Source organism: Podarcis bocagei (assembly GCF_964188305.1).
Source record: "Podarcis bocagei genome assembly, chromosome: 5".
Taxonomy (NCBI): Eukaryota; Metazoa; Chordata; class Lepidosauria; order Squamata; family Lacertidae; genus Podarcis; species Podarcis bocagei.
Genome location: NC_138129.1, coordinates 36,710,831 through 36,727,898, shown reverse-complemented (window position 1 = coordinate 36,727,898; position 17,068 = coordinate 36,710,831). Strand labels below are relative to the sequence as shown.

General features: G+C 38.7%; 1 protein-coding gene across 4 annotated transcripts in view; it reads left to right on the top strand.

Annotated features, from left to right (window-relative positions):
- MAGI3 (membrane associated guanylate kinase, WW and PDZ domain containing 3) overlaps positions 1–17,068 on the top strand; it is a 110,191-nt gene that overhangs the window by 60,148 nt on the left and 32,975 nt on the right. For all 4 annotated transcript variants that reach the window (XM_081195165.1, XM_081195164.1, XM_081195167.1 and 1 more), the window contains exons 8-12: positions 4,226–4,320; positions 5,754–5,942; positions 9,390–9,998; positions 12,063–12,109; positions 16,262–16,418. In XM_081195165.1, the coding sequence (XP_081051291.1) occupies positions 4,226–4,320; positions 5,754–5,942; positions 9,390–9,998; positions 12,063–12,109; positions 16,262–16,418 (1,097 nt within the window). The remainder of the gene's footprint in view (positions 1–4,225; positions 4,321–5,753; positions 5,943–9,389; positions 9,999–12,062; positions 12,110–16,261; positions 16,419–17,068) is intronic.

Below are 17,068 nucleotides of genomic sequence, written 5' to 3'. Positions count from 1 at the left end.
ATTCAGGATGCGAACGGGGCTCCGGAACGGATCCCGTTCGCATCCCAAGGTACCACTGTAATGTAAAATGCAGGTAATAATGAGGCAGTTCTGGCATGTTTTGTTGGATCCTTTTTCTTAAACATTATCCTAGAGGGTATTCCAAAACGTTAGTGGACAAATCTATAGATTTGTCATAAGGTTTAACTCTGATCTTGATTCTTAATGTCATTCAGAAATAATAAACGGATGCAAATCAAGCAAGGTTGGTCACTGTCAATCCTATTAGATATGCTATATAAGTGCAGAAAAACCTTTTAAAGATATGTCATTTTGCATGGCTGTAGTTGTGTTCAACAAGTATCTGGCATGAAATATATTGCTCTGGGAAGAATCCTGCAAATCTCAACTTCCAGTTGAAGGAGTTCTGTTTATACAGGGTTTTCATAGATGTAAGCTTGGTGACATGTGTATGTCAGATTGCGGATCTTGGCCACGCGTGGCTCAAGAACAAACAACTTCCTCTGATTTAGGATATACTTATATTATATGTTGCATAGGAATTCAAGGGCTGTAAGCAGCAAATGAGATATACATTGGAGAGGTTGATCTTTTAATAGGCTCTCCCAGGATGTTTTGAAAGCTCTGATTATACTCTGATGCCTTTTTAAGCATAGCAAGCTTTAAGTTATGAATTACTATCTTTAGACCAGATTATTTTGTGTCTTATTTTGATGCTAGCTATCAGAGGTAACACAGCAGCAGTTGTCTGTTATAAACAATATCTGCCAATGACATAGATATAGATTTAATTTTTATTGTAGGATTCAGAGAAGTTATGGTTGAGTAGATAGAGTGTTGACTTACATTTCATGTCCTCACTCTGTCATGAGCCCTGTGGAGATGTCACAAAGGTGATAGGCGAATCCTGAAGAGGTGAGGGAATCAGGGAACTAGATGACCCAAAGGACGAGAAATTAAGAATGTCAGAGCTGGCGGAGGGGGCCAGTGATCAATAGAGTCAGGAGTTTGATTCTGGTGAAGGTTCAAGCAGGTTGTCAGAGAAATGTCTCACCCCTGTGATATCAGTCAGGCACCTCCTATAGGGTCTATGCGGCTGCCAGTTCCTCCTATCAGTAAGGAGCCTCCTCCAGGAGAGTAAGTTGGATACTGAACTGGCACCTCTGACACCAAGCACATTGAAACAAACCCCACAGGACCAGCCACTAGCAGATGTGCCCATTTGCTTGCCTAGAGCACAAACAACTGCTGTTGTGTTACCTCTGATAGCTAAGTCTTGTGCTCACCTTATCTTCAAAAAGAAGAGGCAGGGTGTGTGTGGCTTGTTGGATCAATGTTTCAGGTTGCCATGCAGTTCACCTGCTGTACCTTTAATTCTTGCCTTGACTATGTACTTCTCAAATATACCACGGTATGCATTTAAGAATTTGGCAGAACATAATCCTGAGTTTGAGTTCTTCATCTGGCAATGAATTCCAGGACACATTCAGCCACAAGGCTCACTTTGTCAGTTCATTCTCGCTTAACCTACCTCACACAGTTGTATTGACAAATGGAACTGCTGTGTGTTTGTCACCATGTGGTCTTTGGAGGAAGGATGCGATATGAATGGGAGCAATAAATGAGAACTAGAAAACATTGTCTGGTTATTCATTTGTTTGGCTTTCATGGCACCTTTTGAGGAAGCTGTGATTAAATTTCTATAACATTTGTTTTACTAATGAAAGCATGTGATCTACACTCCTAAATATATGACTGGAATAGTTCATCTGCAGTCAATAGTTCTTTTTATTTTTAAGTACTAGGATTTCTCAACCTGAATGCTTATAGGAAAAGGTCACAAGAGTTCTATTATCTTTAATTACAGAGAAGTGTTCTGATGTAATACCTTCCAATGTTATATATTTAATGTGTCAGGATAATTATATATATATTTAATGAGCATGTGGTATGCTACGGGTACAAAGTAGCATGAAAATGCCTCTACTTAAGAAATATGGGACTTGATTCCCACACTGGTAGAGATTGATTGTAATCTGCAGTAACTTGAATAGAAGCCAATAAAAGCTAGCCATAACTGTTCCAGACAAAGATTATTATTGCTGTCAATGACACTTATAATTATCTGCATTGGTTCTTCAGCACAGTACAATTGCATCTTGTGCACATTTAACTTGCAAGATTTCAACCACACTCAATTAAAGATAAGCTGGTTGAAATTGTGCAAGTTAAATCCAAGCAAGGTGAAGCTCTTAAAAACTCTTTTGTGCTGGGTAGTTTGGGGAGTTGGCCTTGCTCCCCAAGCAAAGCAGAATCTGCTTGGGTTACTTGGTGCAGAAACAGCTTTTAAGCTCTCCATCATGCTTGCTGGGCAAAGCCCGCTTGGTGTACAAGCTCTGGGAATACTGGCAATTCCTTCTGTCTCCCCCTCATCCACGAGTCATTGGGTGACTCCAAGTGTTTGGGCATATGTGGTTTTCATGTATATGTGGAACCCTTGGAACAAAACCCCTGTGTAAGATGCTATCGTAGTGTAATAATTTTACTGTGCATTCAGATACTGCTAAGTAGTAAACTTTGAATTTTGCAAACCACTAGCTGTTTTCTCTTGAATTACATCATTAAGGCTTCCAAAGTATCATAATGAGATTCAGCCAGCTTCCTAGTCAAAACTTACATTTCTTTAAAAACCTGAAGAAGCAGATATTAAACTTGAAGTCAATATTGATTTATTCACTTTATTTACATTTTATCATTACAATAACTAATAGAGAAAAGAAAAATATAACTGAACAATTTCACAGCTTCCTATATCACAACTTTTAAGATAACAAACAGTAAAGACAAACATGTAAGCCATGTATGAGTTAAATGTCTGAGTCCTTTTATAAATGACCATGTGTTCAAAAGGGTCTTGATTCTTGCTTTTGTCTTTTGATATACAGAATAAACAAAAACAATAAAAAGTGAATTTATCTCTGTTAGCTTAGCCTTGAGTTTTTTAAACAAGACTCATAAGTTTCTCATCCATCAGTACTGTCCACACTCAGTTATAGCAGTTATTAAGCACAATACCTAAGAGAGTAATCCACTAATAGACTATTTCTAACTGAGCTGCAATAATCAGGAACAGTATCAGCTCTTTGTAGAATAAATCTTGATTAGGACCATCAAAAATGCTTAATAGAGCTAGAGGGAGAGTCATTACCCATGTCATCCCTAAAATGCACACTATTTTAGAATGGACAGAAACCAAAAAGACATGTACTGCCAGACATAGCCACTATATCTGAATAAATGACACCCACACCCACATATTGACAATTCTAAAGGGGTGATCTACAAACAATTTTAAATTTTCTCTAATTTGACAGTGATGTAATTGGTTTCTTGATCCACATTGCAGATCCACCTTATTTCTCATCCTTGCCTTCTTGCCCCCATGAATAAATCTATTTAACAACAACTGCCAGTCTTAAACTGGAATAAGTTTGGAACCAGCAGGGTTTGGAATAAGAAAGGGAAGCGTAGCAAAAAAGAAATGTTAACAGTTGCAATGTCCCCCCTAGCCATGATTGGTTTAATCTCAGCCAGGATTTAAGATTCTTCCTGATTTGACTCAGCAGTGGTGCAGAATTGACTCTTGTTAAGTGCGACAAGTTATTGGTTAAGTAAACTCTGAGATATTTAATCTCCCAGGGACATAACATGAAGCCTGATAGGTGTCTGATCTGATACTGCATCATCAGATTCACTCTCACATAAAGTATGTCAGACTTAAAAATGGTTAACTGCAACCCTGCTATAGTGCCATAATTTCAAAGTGTAGCAAATGCTTCCAGTAGTGCTACTAAAGGGTCTTTAAATAAAAGTTCCATATCATCAGCGAAAGGACTAACATTGTGCTGTATTCCGTTTATTACCCCCCCCCCTTTTTTTAGGGCTGTTGATTAACAATAGCTAAAGAAGAGAGCAAACACAAGGGAAACTTGGACAGTCTTATTCCATGCCTTAGTATATTACAAACTCTTCTGAGCTTGACCAGTTCACCCTAACTTTGGCTCATGATTGCTAATACTCGATATTTGCTTCTCATTGTTGATTCCAGAAACAAAAATAATTGTTCTATAGGGGAATGGGCCACTTGGGTGGGCCTTTTTATGAAGTATTTTATGAAAAATATTTCACAATTAAATTTTCACTGATGTCTTGTATATTTTTTCAGTCATATTAACCAGAAAACCCAGTTTGAAAATCCAGTTTTGGAAGCCAAACGGAAAAAACAGCTAGGACAGACGGATGGAGGCCCTTCAAATCCAGGTATTGGTTTCAATGGCAGCTTTTAGGAGATTCTGCTGAAATCTGCAGTCAATTAATCAAGAACTACATGTTGAACATAGCCATGTTAGCTTTCATTATCACACAGGGAAAGAATTGTCAGTTAATTTTAACAGATATTTCAAAAAATATTTTCAAACCATTAAGTACCACTTTATTAATCTCACCAATGAGTGGTTTGTGTTTATTTTTGTAGCTTATTTATCTATAAGAAACTAATATTTTTTCCATCTTATAGTGCACTTTATGTGCAATACTATGTACCTAAGGGCCATTAGCAGGCAGGCCACCAAGCTTTTGTTGGTGAATGCAGGATGTGCCATCTGCTGCTATTACTGCTGCTTGAAAGTGAAGCTGAGGCTTCCTTTGGTTTCCCATTCAAAGATCCCTCATGCTAAACCCCCCTCAGTTGGGGCTGTTGGGAGTTGGAGTCCAACATTATCTGGAGGTCCCCATTTGTATATAGAAGCTTTGTCCTCCATTGAGTTTCCTACAGGCATGATGTGTGTGTAAAATGTTTAAAGGCAAATAATAATTACATTTTCAACACACATCCTGACAATTTGCAAAATATGCAAATGGCACTGCCTCCATTTGAAGGCTTTATGTTTTATACACACATTGTCATAGGTGTGCATTAGTACCCCATAAGACAGCATTGCTGTGCTGTATATTTAAAACAATCTCTGCAGTTGAAACAAATTGGTGGTCTTATAGCTGCATAATGAGCTTAAGGCATCCTAAAACCATTTGTTGTAATCAGCTTGGCCACTCCATAGTGTGGATGGACAGACAATGATTTGGCTATCTGGACACAGGGTGAAGATGGAGCAGCAAGTGTGTAGCTTCGGGTCCTCTGGTCCCTGCCTTCAGTTCTAATCACAGCATTTGATAAACAGTTATGGCCTAGCCATACTGCTGGCAACAAACATAAGATAACTGGAACAGTCATAATCTCCAGTTGTCTTTTGTGTTAACATGAAACTCAAAAGGTTCTTTTCTTTCTTAACATTATCCTTTTAACCAGATAAAGGCATATCCATACTTAGCTTGGCTCTCCCCCCCCCCCCCGAACTGGAGCTGCTATTTCATTGGTTACGACTTCACATTTGATTTCTGCTATGAAGATTTATTTCTAATCTTATTCCAAATCAAAATAAAAAAATTCCTTCCAGTAGCACCTTAAAGACCAACTAAGTTAGTTCTTGGTATGAGCTTTCGTGTGCATGCACACTTCTTCAGATACACACATTCCAAATGTTATATTTTCCCCTGCATCTCCTTCGTTGCTTTTATTTGACTATTCTTGCAGTCATTTTCCTTGTTAAATTGTGTATTACTGCTATATTAGCTAGCTTTAGCTGCAGCCCCAATTATTGAATGACTATATGGGAAACCCTTTTGCTTGGCTGCAGAACCAGTGAAGTCTCTCTTCACCCGAGACCCATCCCAGTTGATAGGAGCACTCATACGGACATCATTGAAGAAAAGCAATATGGGCTTTGGCTTCACAATCATTGGTGGAGACAGACCAGATGAGTTTCTGCAGGTGAAGAATGTACTGAAAGATGGACCAGCTGCACAGGATGGCAAAATTGCACCAGGTGAATTAAGGGTCCCCCCCCCTCCATATTTATTTTGCAGTTTGGACAAATGGTGATACAAAGATTATGAAAACAGATGGTTCTGACAATTCAGTGATGGTACTGTTGACGTTTGCTGCTGTGTGTTTCAAAAGTTTCATTAACAGTGAAAATGTAGTAACAAAGTATTTAAAGGATGTTCCTGTCTTCTGTATTGCATCTCCTTATCTAGCTATGTTGGCTGCCATTACTCTCTTCTGTTCAAAAGACTAAAGTAGATTTAAAACGATTAACATTTGTGCTTTTCAGTCTTTTATTCTTTTGGCTCTTTGGACTCCAGTTTAAGATCAGGGTAGCTTGCAGCTGCTGTAGATTCCTTCAGGATTTTCTAAATTTAGTTGCTACATTCTTAGCCATGCATGACATAACATCAGGCTTATTGCATGCTATTCTGGTGGTGTAGGAGTTCTTGTGTGAGATTTTGCTAATCGGTTTTTTGTGTCTTTGGCCATTTTGCAGATGTTTAATACATGTTTAAAATGAATATAGAGAACCACAAAATAAGTAGTTGAACATTGGTGCATTCTGTTACGAAGTACATCCAGTGCTCCAGATAATTTATTTGTTTCACAATTACATAAGAATCACTTTTTTAAAAAAATGTATAAATGCCTCTCTATATAATTGACCAGTAAACACAGGTTCAGAATCTTTAGAACCAGTTCATTCATTGAATAGTCATAATTTTGTAAGTACCACCACAGATTGTGTACAGTTGCATCTAACACTCCTTTAATTTGCATGATTTTAACCATACATTGTTGAAAGCAGGCTGGTTGGTATTGTGCAAGATAAATCCAAGCCAGGTGGAGAGCTTAAAAGCTCTTTTTGCACCAGGCTCACTTGGAGTTACCTGGCACATGAAAAACTTTTAAGCTCTCCACCTTGCCTGTTTGTTCCAAAGTGGTTTGGGGAGGGCGGAAGTCCAGTGTAGAGCATAATGATCATCATTATCGCCATCATCATTATCACCTTTTTCCTGGTTGTTCCAAAGTTCTTGGGTGTGGTGTGGCATCATTATTATCAATATCATCACCTTTTTCCGGCTTTTTCCCAATGGGCAGGGCAGGGCAGAGGCGTTATCATCGTCATCATCGTCATCATTACCATTATGACTTACCAGTACTACTATCATCATTATTAGCTCCTTTTCCTTGATTGTTCCCAAGTTGTTTTGTTTGATAGGGAGGGGCATTTCAGAGGCATTTTTATCCTCATCACCTTTTCCTCCTGCCAGGAGGGATTGTTCCCAAGTTGTTTGGGGAGGAGAGAACACAGTGCAAAGGCGAAAACATTAATTTTGTTATAATCTCCTCATACACCCCTAATTTTGAGAAGCATATATATGACATTCTGCCTCTAATATCACACTTATTATTGGCCAGTATTGTTCAGCTGCTATTCTGGTGAGTTGACTTTTATGTATTTTAGGTGTATTGTATTCTTTTCTATTCCATAAAGATTTTTTTTAAAAAAATACTTGCCAACTATCATTAAGGGGTCATTAGTTTTTGTTTTCTTGACTATGCATGGTATGGCTGGCTGTAGCTATTGAATATGTTTTCTGGATTCAGTTATGTTCTAATTTGCTGTCGAACTTACAGCAGCACACCAGGAGCAGATGGCATAAGTACCAAGACTTAATAGTGTCTGGAAAAGCAGGAAGATTTTTCAAACTTTTAATCCATTTGTTCATATTTGAACAATTTTATGTTCCTGTGTCTTTTCTTGCAGGTTGTATTAGGTTGTATCTAGTGTTAGTCCTACTTGGAGTAGACCCCTTGAAATTATGGACACTACTAACGTAGGTCCATTAATTTCAATGTGTCTACTCTAAGTAGAACTTAGAGGGATATAATAGCTTAGTTGGTAGAGCATGAGATTTTTAATCTCAGGGTCGTGGGTTTGAGTCCCACATTGGGCAAAAGATTCCTGCCTTGCAGGGGGTTGGACTAAATGGCCCTCACACTCCCTTCCAACTCTACAATTCTTTGATTCTTTCGGAAGCAGCGGCCATTTTGTGTTAGGCCACACCCTTGGTGACAGTCATTTGTGACTGGTACCCTCAGAATTTTCTCAAAATTTCATATATGCCCACCAACCCAAAAAGCTTTCTTCTCTTGTGGCAATGACAGTGCCCTCTAGAGATAGATATCTATTGAGAGTTGTACTCTTCATTTGTACAATTTAGGACTTGCTTGTCCTCTGTGTAATGTTCTGATCAGTCTTACATAAAGGTATTCCTGCTACATAGTTTTTAGAAATCATTTGGGGGGAGTAAACATATGAACACCTTGCCTTAAATATGTATTTCATTGTAAAAGAAAATATTCCATAATGCGTTTTTTTCATTTGTTTGGAAATAATCTTTAAAAAGCTTTGGAGAAAAATGAGGAAACCCCACCCCATTCCTGCCCCCTTAGACCTTCACATCTGTGATCCAGGCTTTTCTCTTTCTGCTTGAAAGCTTGGTTTTCTCTGTTTTTGCTCAGAGCAGAGCGACTACCTTCCTAGAGTTCTCTTCTGACCACCACAAAAACAGCAGTTTATGGAATGTTCTCTTTGAGTCACTCTCCACATTGAACATTAGCACCTTTTGTCTTTTTTCTCAGGCAGGTTCTTCCTTTTCATGCTGTTGCTTTCATATTTTGTTTAGAAGGTTGTGGCCCTCATTTCTAGTCTCTATAATCTCTTTTCCTTACTTCCACACAAATCTAATTACTGGGCAGATGTCTTAGATTGTTAGATCTGAATTGTGTGAAATTCCATTGCAATAAGTCATAGATACAAAAAGCCAGTAAGAATTCATTTGGTTTACTGGCTTGCTTACAAGGAATGCTGTTTGTGTATTTGTCCATCATCAGACTGGGTATGATAGCATTTATCAGACTTTACTAATCTGATTTTTCTTGTGTAGAGTTGAAAGATGCATGTTCTCCATACTTGCTTTTGTGTTCTTAAAAGGCAAAATTATTTATGAAATAAGTTTAATATGAAAAAAAACTTGTAGGACTTTTTTCAGTGACAATACATGGAAGCTAGAAGAGTAGTCTATTTCTTTTGAACTGTGTTAGAATGTATGAAGTAAACTAAGCTGTATGCTTACATGTACACTGCTTCCATTTTGAAACCCACTGATTCCCTTTTGAAATTGCAAGAGTCTGCTGCAGATTAAGCTTTATATATTTAGAACTGTGTGATCTTATCAGAGCCAAAACACAGATTACATGCAAGAGAAATCCTGCCTTGTGCTGCAAATGAGCAAAAGGAAATAATGCTATCTTTCTTCGCTAGTATTTTGAGTATTTTCCAGTTTTCTTCGTTAGAGAGATTACTAACCTCCTGATCGTGCTAAGGTATGGGAATAATGTTTATTTGTATTAACAGTGTCCTGTTTGCTTTTAACAGGTGATGTCATTGTGGACATAAATGGCACGTGTGTCTTGGGCCATACCCATGCTGATGTTGTCCAGATGTTTCAATTGGTTCCTGTCAACCAGTATGTGAACATGACTCTGTGTCGTGGATACCCTCTTCCTGATGAAAATGAGGACCCTGTTGTAGATATTGTTACAGCCACTCCTGTCTTAAATGGTCAGCAAATAGTAAAAGGTGATACTTGTATGATCAACCAAGAGTTAATACCTGGAACAATGGTTTTGGACCAGAATGGAAAGCCAGGGCATATCTTACTCAATGGACGCTTGAATGGCCCTTCCACAGACCTCAACGAACAGAGGGCCTCAGTGTCTTCTTCAGGATGCTCTCAAGCAGAACTGGTCACAATTCCTCTGATCAAGGGACCTAAAGGTTTTGGATTTGCAATAGCTGACAGCCCTGTAGGGCAGAAGGTGAAGATGATCTTAGATAGCCAGTGGTGCCATGGTCTTCAGAAAGGGGATATAATTAAAGAGATTTATCATCAGAATGTGCAGAACTTAACTCACCTTCAGGTGGTAGAAGTACTGAAGCAGTTTCCAGTTGGAGCAGAAGTGCCACTGCTTATCCTAAGGGGAGGTAGGTAATGACATTTTTATGTATTTTAAAATATCTGTCACTTTTAAGCACTATGTAATGGCGTAAATGTAAGTTTATCACTCTTTTGCACTGTGTATTTTTATATTTATGGGTGATAATAAAAGTAGAAAATATCATGCTCTCTCTTTTCATTTTTTTAAAAAAGATACTAAGAATTGTGAAACACTGTAAGATCTTTTTTTCAACATACACTGTCTTAATACATGTTGATGGTTTAAATCAGTGTGGTTTTGACAGGTTCATTCTACCTTGAAAATGAAGTGCAGTTGTCCAAGCACAGACAAAATCCTGCTTCTCAGGAGTCAACATGCAAAATTTGATTATGCAATCTTAAGAGGTGTCCAAATGTATAGTGAACAAACAGCTTTCCAAAATATATTGCAGATATAATACATGAAAGGTGAATACTTGAGTGCTGCCAGATAAGAACTTCACTTGTGGTTTCCTGGTTTGCCTTTCATTTGTCTTGATCCACTGTCTGTCCTTTCTGGTTGCTTATTCTGGCTTCTTAACTCCACCTTGCCGAGGGTCACATAATCAAGTGTTAAGCATAAGTAGTGTAAGCTTTATTTTACTGATGGGCTCTGCATTGTCATAAAGTACTATTTGTGATATCAGTTTGTACAACTGGGCTATTGAATGACTAACCTTGCCAGGTCACTTCATCTCTAAGAGATCTTGGTTAAAGTGGCTAAATAATACAAATCCCTCTATTGATCTTGTATATATTTATATACAAATTTTAGGGGAGTTCAGATTTGGAATTGCCCTCAGTGTGAAAACTGACTGATAGCATTCACTTTTCCTGTGGTAAGGAAAATTCCTTTTTTGCAAGATGTTTTGGCCATCTGTTATATGGTTAGCCTAGGTACTAATGTTAACTATAGATCGTTGTCCCCTCCACCTTTGGGTGGGTGGGTGGTGAAGGCAGAGGAAACACTCCAGTGGAAATATCAATTTCTATTTATTGTGTTTTTCAGAGGTTTAGCTGCATTGCAGCAAAAACATCTAAGAGTCCCATGACTTCTTAAAGACTAAGAAATTCATGGACTAAAGTTCACGTCATTAGATACTTCAAATAAAGTGGACTCTAGTCTACAAAAGCTTATAAATTAATAAGTTTGTTCATATTAAAGGTGGCACAATATTCTTTTTTCTTCCTGTACTATACCTATAAGCGTTTCTTTCTGTTGGAAAGCTGATATGCTCCCTGTCCCTCTTCAGCTCAATGGTTGATTACTAAGAAGATAAACACATTTTTATTGTATTTAATTGTATGAGGCACCTAGAACATTTAAAATAAATGTTGGAATAAAAGGATTTTGAATTCCCCTGTGAGAATGGAAAATATATGTATTAATTTATATCACTGTGTCTGGGGCAGATGAATTTGTTCCATGGTTCTTGGAACAAATTGAAAGATGCCAATTTACTGAAAACAACCTGTTTATAATGCCATCTGTTTGTAGGTTCACTGATTCTTATGTCTCTTTTCAAAATGTTCAGGAAGTTGGGATTAATTGCTACCTAAAGTGCAATTAAGCCATGTTACTGTTGACCTCTTTTTGGAATCTACTTTGTTATCTGAGCTATACTGTCATGGTTCAAGTTATAATACTAGCCAGACACCTGAATTTACTGCAGAATTCATTAACTATTGTGATTTTAGTAGTAGGCTTTTAGAAGGCTTTTTTGTGAGGAGAACAAATTAAGTTATAGAAGGGATTTTTCTATAATGTAAAAATAACCAAAACAGAGGATGTATCTTCAAGTTCTTGGAAAGAACTTGTGCTGTTCTTTATCATCTTAAAAACTGCAGCAGAAATAAGACCTCTTTGGTAGGGATATGTAAGGTTATAGGTGGCCTGCTCACTAGAAACCTAGAACACTTCCTCCTTGGCAAGCTTACAAGTGGATTTGTGAATGCTTGGACAAGACCTCTAGAATACAGATTTCTAACCCGCCAGATTAGTATACCGGATATAGAAAACTGTAGAATATAGTGGTGTGATGGGTTATATTAATATTTATTCTCTATTTTAGGCCCTTCCTCACCTACTAAAAGTTCCAATGTTGTGAGTATTGATAATGTGAGTATTGATCAGAGTTGTTTGAATTGACTGCAATTTTTTTGTTCATAAAGTAAGTTGATGATAATTCAGATTAGCTCTTTTAGAGCCCTCCAGGCAGGGCTGTCTTAAGCATATGCGGTGCTGCGGTGCAAAGATCCGCCCGGCACCACCACCCCCATTGCCCAGTCCCAGGTGCACAGGAGGGCAGAGCTGGCCGGCCGCCTGCCTCACTGTCTCGCTGGCTTGGTCGCCCCCCAACTCACAGCACAGAGCCGCCCGCAGAAGAGCCCACTGCGGTGCTCCAACAGGCGGGCTCTTCCCTGGACTCAACTCTCAGGCCCTGGACTCTCGGCCTGGCGCCCCTGAAAGCCCGGCATCTGGGTGTCCCGCACCCCTAGCACCAATGGGTAAGACGGACCTGCCTCCAGGTTCCTTTTGAGGTATAAGTTTTGCTCTCACTTCCACATAAGAATGGTGTGCAGTGAAAAACATCTCTTTCTTCTCAGGATTTGTGGTGGAAGACTGATGTAAAATTTAAGTTGTACAATAGCTGCTAACCTCCACTGGTCTTTCTTAAATTTGGATGAAATTATTTATATATCTCCCTTAACTTTTGTAAAGGACAACTTATTCTTAAATTTCTGAGTGTAATAAAAATCCCCCTCCATCGGCTTACTTTCTGGTATTAATTTGAGAGGAGAATGAATTTTGCTTGTTGCCTCAACTGCATTAAGTAGCTCCCAAACTCTGTTGTTCATTGGAGTAGATGATAGCAAAGGAAAGGCTGTGTAGATTGAATAGAATCAATGAGCTGCCTTTCTGCATTAGAAAACAACCTTTACTTTGCTGTTTTCCTTTCCAAGATAGGGAATAGGAAAAGGCCTAGGACAAGTGAGGACAAAGTTTAAAACAGTTGTATCGCTAAAACAATTTTTGTGACTATTAGTGCTGAGCCACGTGAAAAAGAGATTTTGAACCCTTCTTGAACTCTTTACAGTGCACAGTGGTAACTCTTACTTTAAAAATTCTGGGTACACATATTAGGCCTGGCAATATCAGTATATCACCCAGGACCGGTATGAAGGGCAGAGCGCAATGGCAGCTCCACTCAGCAATATATTGCTGGTGAAACCACCACCATTCCTAAGTCCCTCTGCCTCCAGTGCACTGAGGGAAAAACAGACTGCAGTGACAGCTGAGACAATTTCACCCCTCACCATTTGGGGCCAATACAGCTTCTTTCAACATCACAGTTTATCACCAAACCACAATATTTCATCACAGTGTTGAAAACCTAACATCGCCCAGCCCTAACACATATAAAATATATGTCAGCATCCTAGTAGAAGAGTGTAGTCTGATAACTCATGCAAGCACTATCCAGCTTGATTACCCTCCAAGATTAATCCAAAAAAGAGTTATGAGCACTTCTTTTATCTTTCAGTGTACCATGTATATTAATCTTCATTGTTTTTTTACCTGTCTCTGAATCTCATTTGTGTGCAAACTGATAAGATGTTTTGCCTTAGTCTTCAGTTTATGGATTTCAGTAGGATATGCATGCATGCACAAGCACACATTTTTCTTTGCTTTTTTAAATGAAAGTGCTGAATGAGACATGAAAAAGTGTTCCTCTCCAGTATAGTTTAAGTAGGGAGACTGGGTTGTTTCATAATTGTCATGACTCTATTTTTTATTGTTACCACTCCTGGCAAAATACTCATCCAGTGAAGGGTATGATTGAATTTCACAAAAATCAATATCTTTCAGGTTGATTAAATGTACTTTTTTCTTATATCTACTCAGAAATTAGAGTGAGAAGCATTGAAAGATTACTTTCATGAACGGTACTTGATAGGGCCTTTTCTCTCATACTCAAAAAAGTAATTTCAGAGTTATGATGAACAAAAAATATGTTTTTGTCCTCTTATGTGAATGCATTTTCTATTAGCACAAGAATACTGTTCGGCAACTATTTTTAAAACTAGGAAATCATGTACAGTAAATGATTAGAAGAATCACTAATTTTATTTGAGTAAAGCTCTGAAGAACAGGAACACACTAGCTGATGTACTAAGGTCACTTTTTGAAATCTTTGGAGGAATGCATTAAAATGCACAGACAGTTTTAACTTCACTAAACATAAACTGAATGCTTAGTGACATCTACTTTGTCAGCTAATTGGTTTTAAAAGGGCAAATTCTTATGCTTATAAACATGTGGAAAGTTTCCAACTGTAAAATCCTTCGGGGATTTTCTCTTGGCAGCCATGAATCTATTCAAATGCTTCTGCAGATGAATATGTGCTCGTTTGCAGACACATTTCAGGCTTTGTCTCAATCTAGAACAAACATCTTAAAATCAACTAGTTTTCTGAAACACTGAAAACATGCATTTGATCTGGAGCAGCCATTTTTGCTGTCACTTCTGCATAGAGTGAAGAGGAATTTTAGAGGGCTTTTACTTTCAGCTGTTTAATTCCTTGTGAATGATTTCCCCTTGTTATTCAGGGGGAACACCTGCAACTGTAGCAGCTATTCACACAAGTATACTGTACAAAGAAACAAACTGCCATAGATTGCATGTAGATTAGTTAAATGCAAATGTCAACATTACAACCCACTGTAACCAATCCATATTTTTCCCTTATAGAAGCTATCAGTATTGTAACTGGTTTCATTTACTATATAATGCTTTAAAATATTGCAACAGTTTAACACCTGTTATTTCAGTAATTCATAAATTCATAAAGTAGCTCAATACTATTATTTCCCTTGTATTATAGTTGGTGGGCTGAGGCAGAGAAAATACCAGTTTGCCTAAGGCCATATAGTGAGCTCAGGGCTAAAGGGAGATTTGGGAACTTCCTAACTCACAACTATGCTGCATCAAATGCCCCTATTGTGGTGAGGGCATGACAAAACATTACAGGATAAGGACAGGCATAATCCTTCTGGGTTTTCCTCCAATCCTCTGGAGCAGATTCAAAGCTGGGGGCACATGAGGAGAGGAGTTGGAGGGGAAGTTATATTGTGCAAATGAAGCCCTTTCACAAAAGGGACAACTTCCGTGGGTTGCAACCCATTATTTTGGTATTTTGCCCATGGTTTCCCCACTTGCCATTTCATTCTCACAACTCTGTGTGGTAGGTTAGGCTGAGAAAAAAGCCATCCAGTGAGCTTCAGTGGCACATGCTTTCTGAGCTTGTAGCATAGGTTTTATGTAAATAGAGTAAAGCAGAAGTAGATTTGATGTGATGAATTTTTTAGGGACATTGGTAAATGGAATCTTAAGGGGCTTATGGCCACGTGATGTTCTCTGAAGTTATCATTCTTTATTCCACTGTTTTTACTGCTTTCACCTCATGAGTTAACTACAGTGGTACCTCGGGTTAAGTACTTAATTCGTTCCAGGGGCCCATTCTTAACCTGAAACTGTTCTTAACCTGAAGCACCACTTTAGCTAATGGGGCCTCCTACTGCTGCCATGCTGCTGGAGCACGATTTCTCTTCTCATCCTGAAGCGAAGTTCTTAACCTGAGGTACTCTTTCTGGGTTAGCGGAGTCTGTAACCTGAAGCGTATGTAACCTGAAGTGTATGTAACCCGAGGTGCCACTGTACTCATATTTAAAGTTTCAAATCAAGGCCATAAACTAAGCAACTTGCAAGTTTCAGATCAAGACCATAAACTAGGGGTCACCAACTTAAGGCCCGTGGGCCAGAAGTGGCCCACGGAGGTCATTTGACTGGCCCCCGAGCTGCCCCCGAACTGAGCTGCCTGCTCTCCTGCTGTGCTAAACTGGCACACTGCAGTGCGGGGACTCACTTCTGCAATGTCAAAAATCGCGTCCGCACACGCACCGACGCTGAAAATCCGCCCCATGGAGGGATCTCTGCAGGACCGATCCGGCCCAGGCAAGATAAACCTTGCTGACCCCTGCCATAAACTAAATAACTTGCAGTTCTAGATTAACATTTAATTAGAAAACGCTTTCAAATACCACAAGCAGGAATAATCCTTTTAGAAGGCATTAATTGAAGCGTGCTTGTTATGAGCTGAGTTGTTACGGTGCTCATTACTGCTTCTCCCACTTGTTTAAGCAAGTTGGTATATTCTTGCAACTTTGTACAAGTGTATATTTCTGGTTTCTCTCTCTCCATCCTCTGCAGAAACTAGATAAGCAAGAAAATTCAGGAAGCCAAGAGACCATCAGTGAGTCAGCCCCACAACCCATGCCTTTTCCACCCAGTGTTCTAAGGTCAGCGTCCCCAAAGCTAGACCCTTCAGAAGTCTACCTGAAGTCTAAAACATTGTTTGAAGAAAAACGTGAGTACATAGACTTAAGATACATATTGCAGCAAAGCTACCGGAAATGCATTCTGATCTGAGAATTGTCAAGCTCAGTCCTAAAAGGAGGTGCAGTAGAAAATAGTAGCTCTAAACATTAACAGGGTGCTTTTCTCTCCCAATAAATACAGAGGTAAAATAGTTTCTCAGAATAGGTGATTAAGTTCCAGAGTCACTTACTGACCATGTACACTTGAGCAAAAGCTCCTATTTTATAAATTAGGGCACTGCTTTTACCACCAGATACCCCATTTAACTGAAACAAATTTTAAAGGACCTAAGACCCCCTGTCCCCAAATGAGAAACACCAGAAGCACCCAGATGACAGCCATTTTATCTGAATCAATAACTGCATACACATTTTTCAGTTCAGGAGTTTAATTGTGTGATCCGTGGAAGATGTAGGTAAGCAAACAAAAATGTGAGTGGGGAAGTAGGCTGCAGTTGCCAATCAGCCCAAGAAAGCAAAGGGAAGAAGAGGGAACTAAATAGCAGGAGCTCACACAATGAAGCAACAAATCATTGAAGAGACAATGAAATAAAATACTAGCACTGACAAGAAAAAAGTAACTTAGAACAAGTACTAAAATATTCAGAGGAGATGGTGTTGCAGAGAAATCCAAGACCAC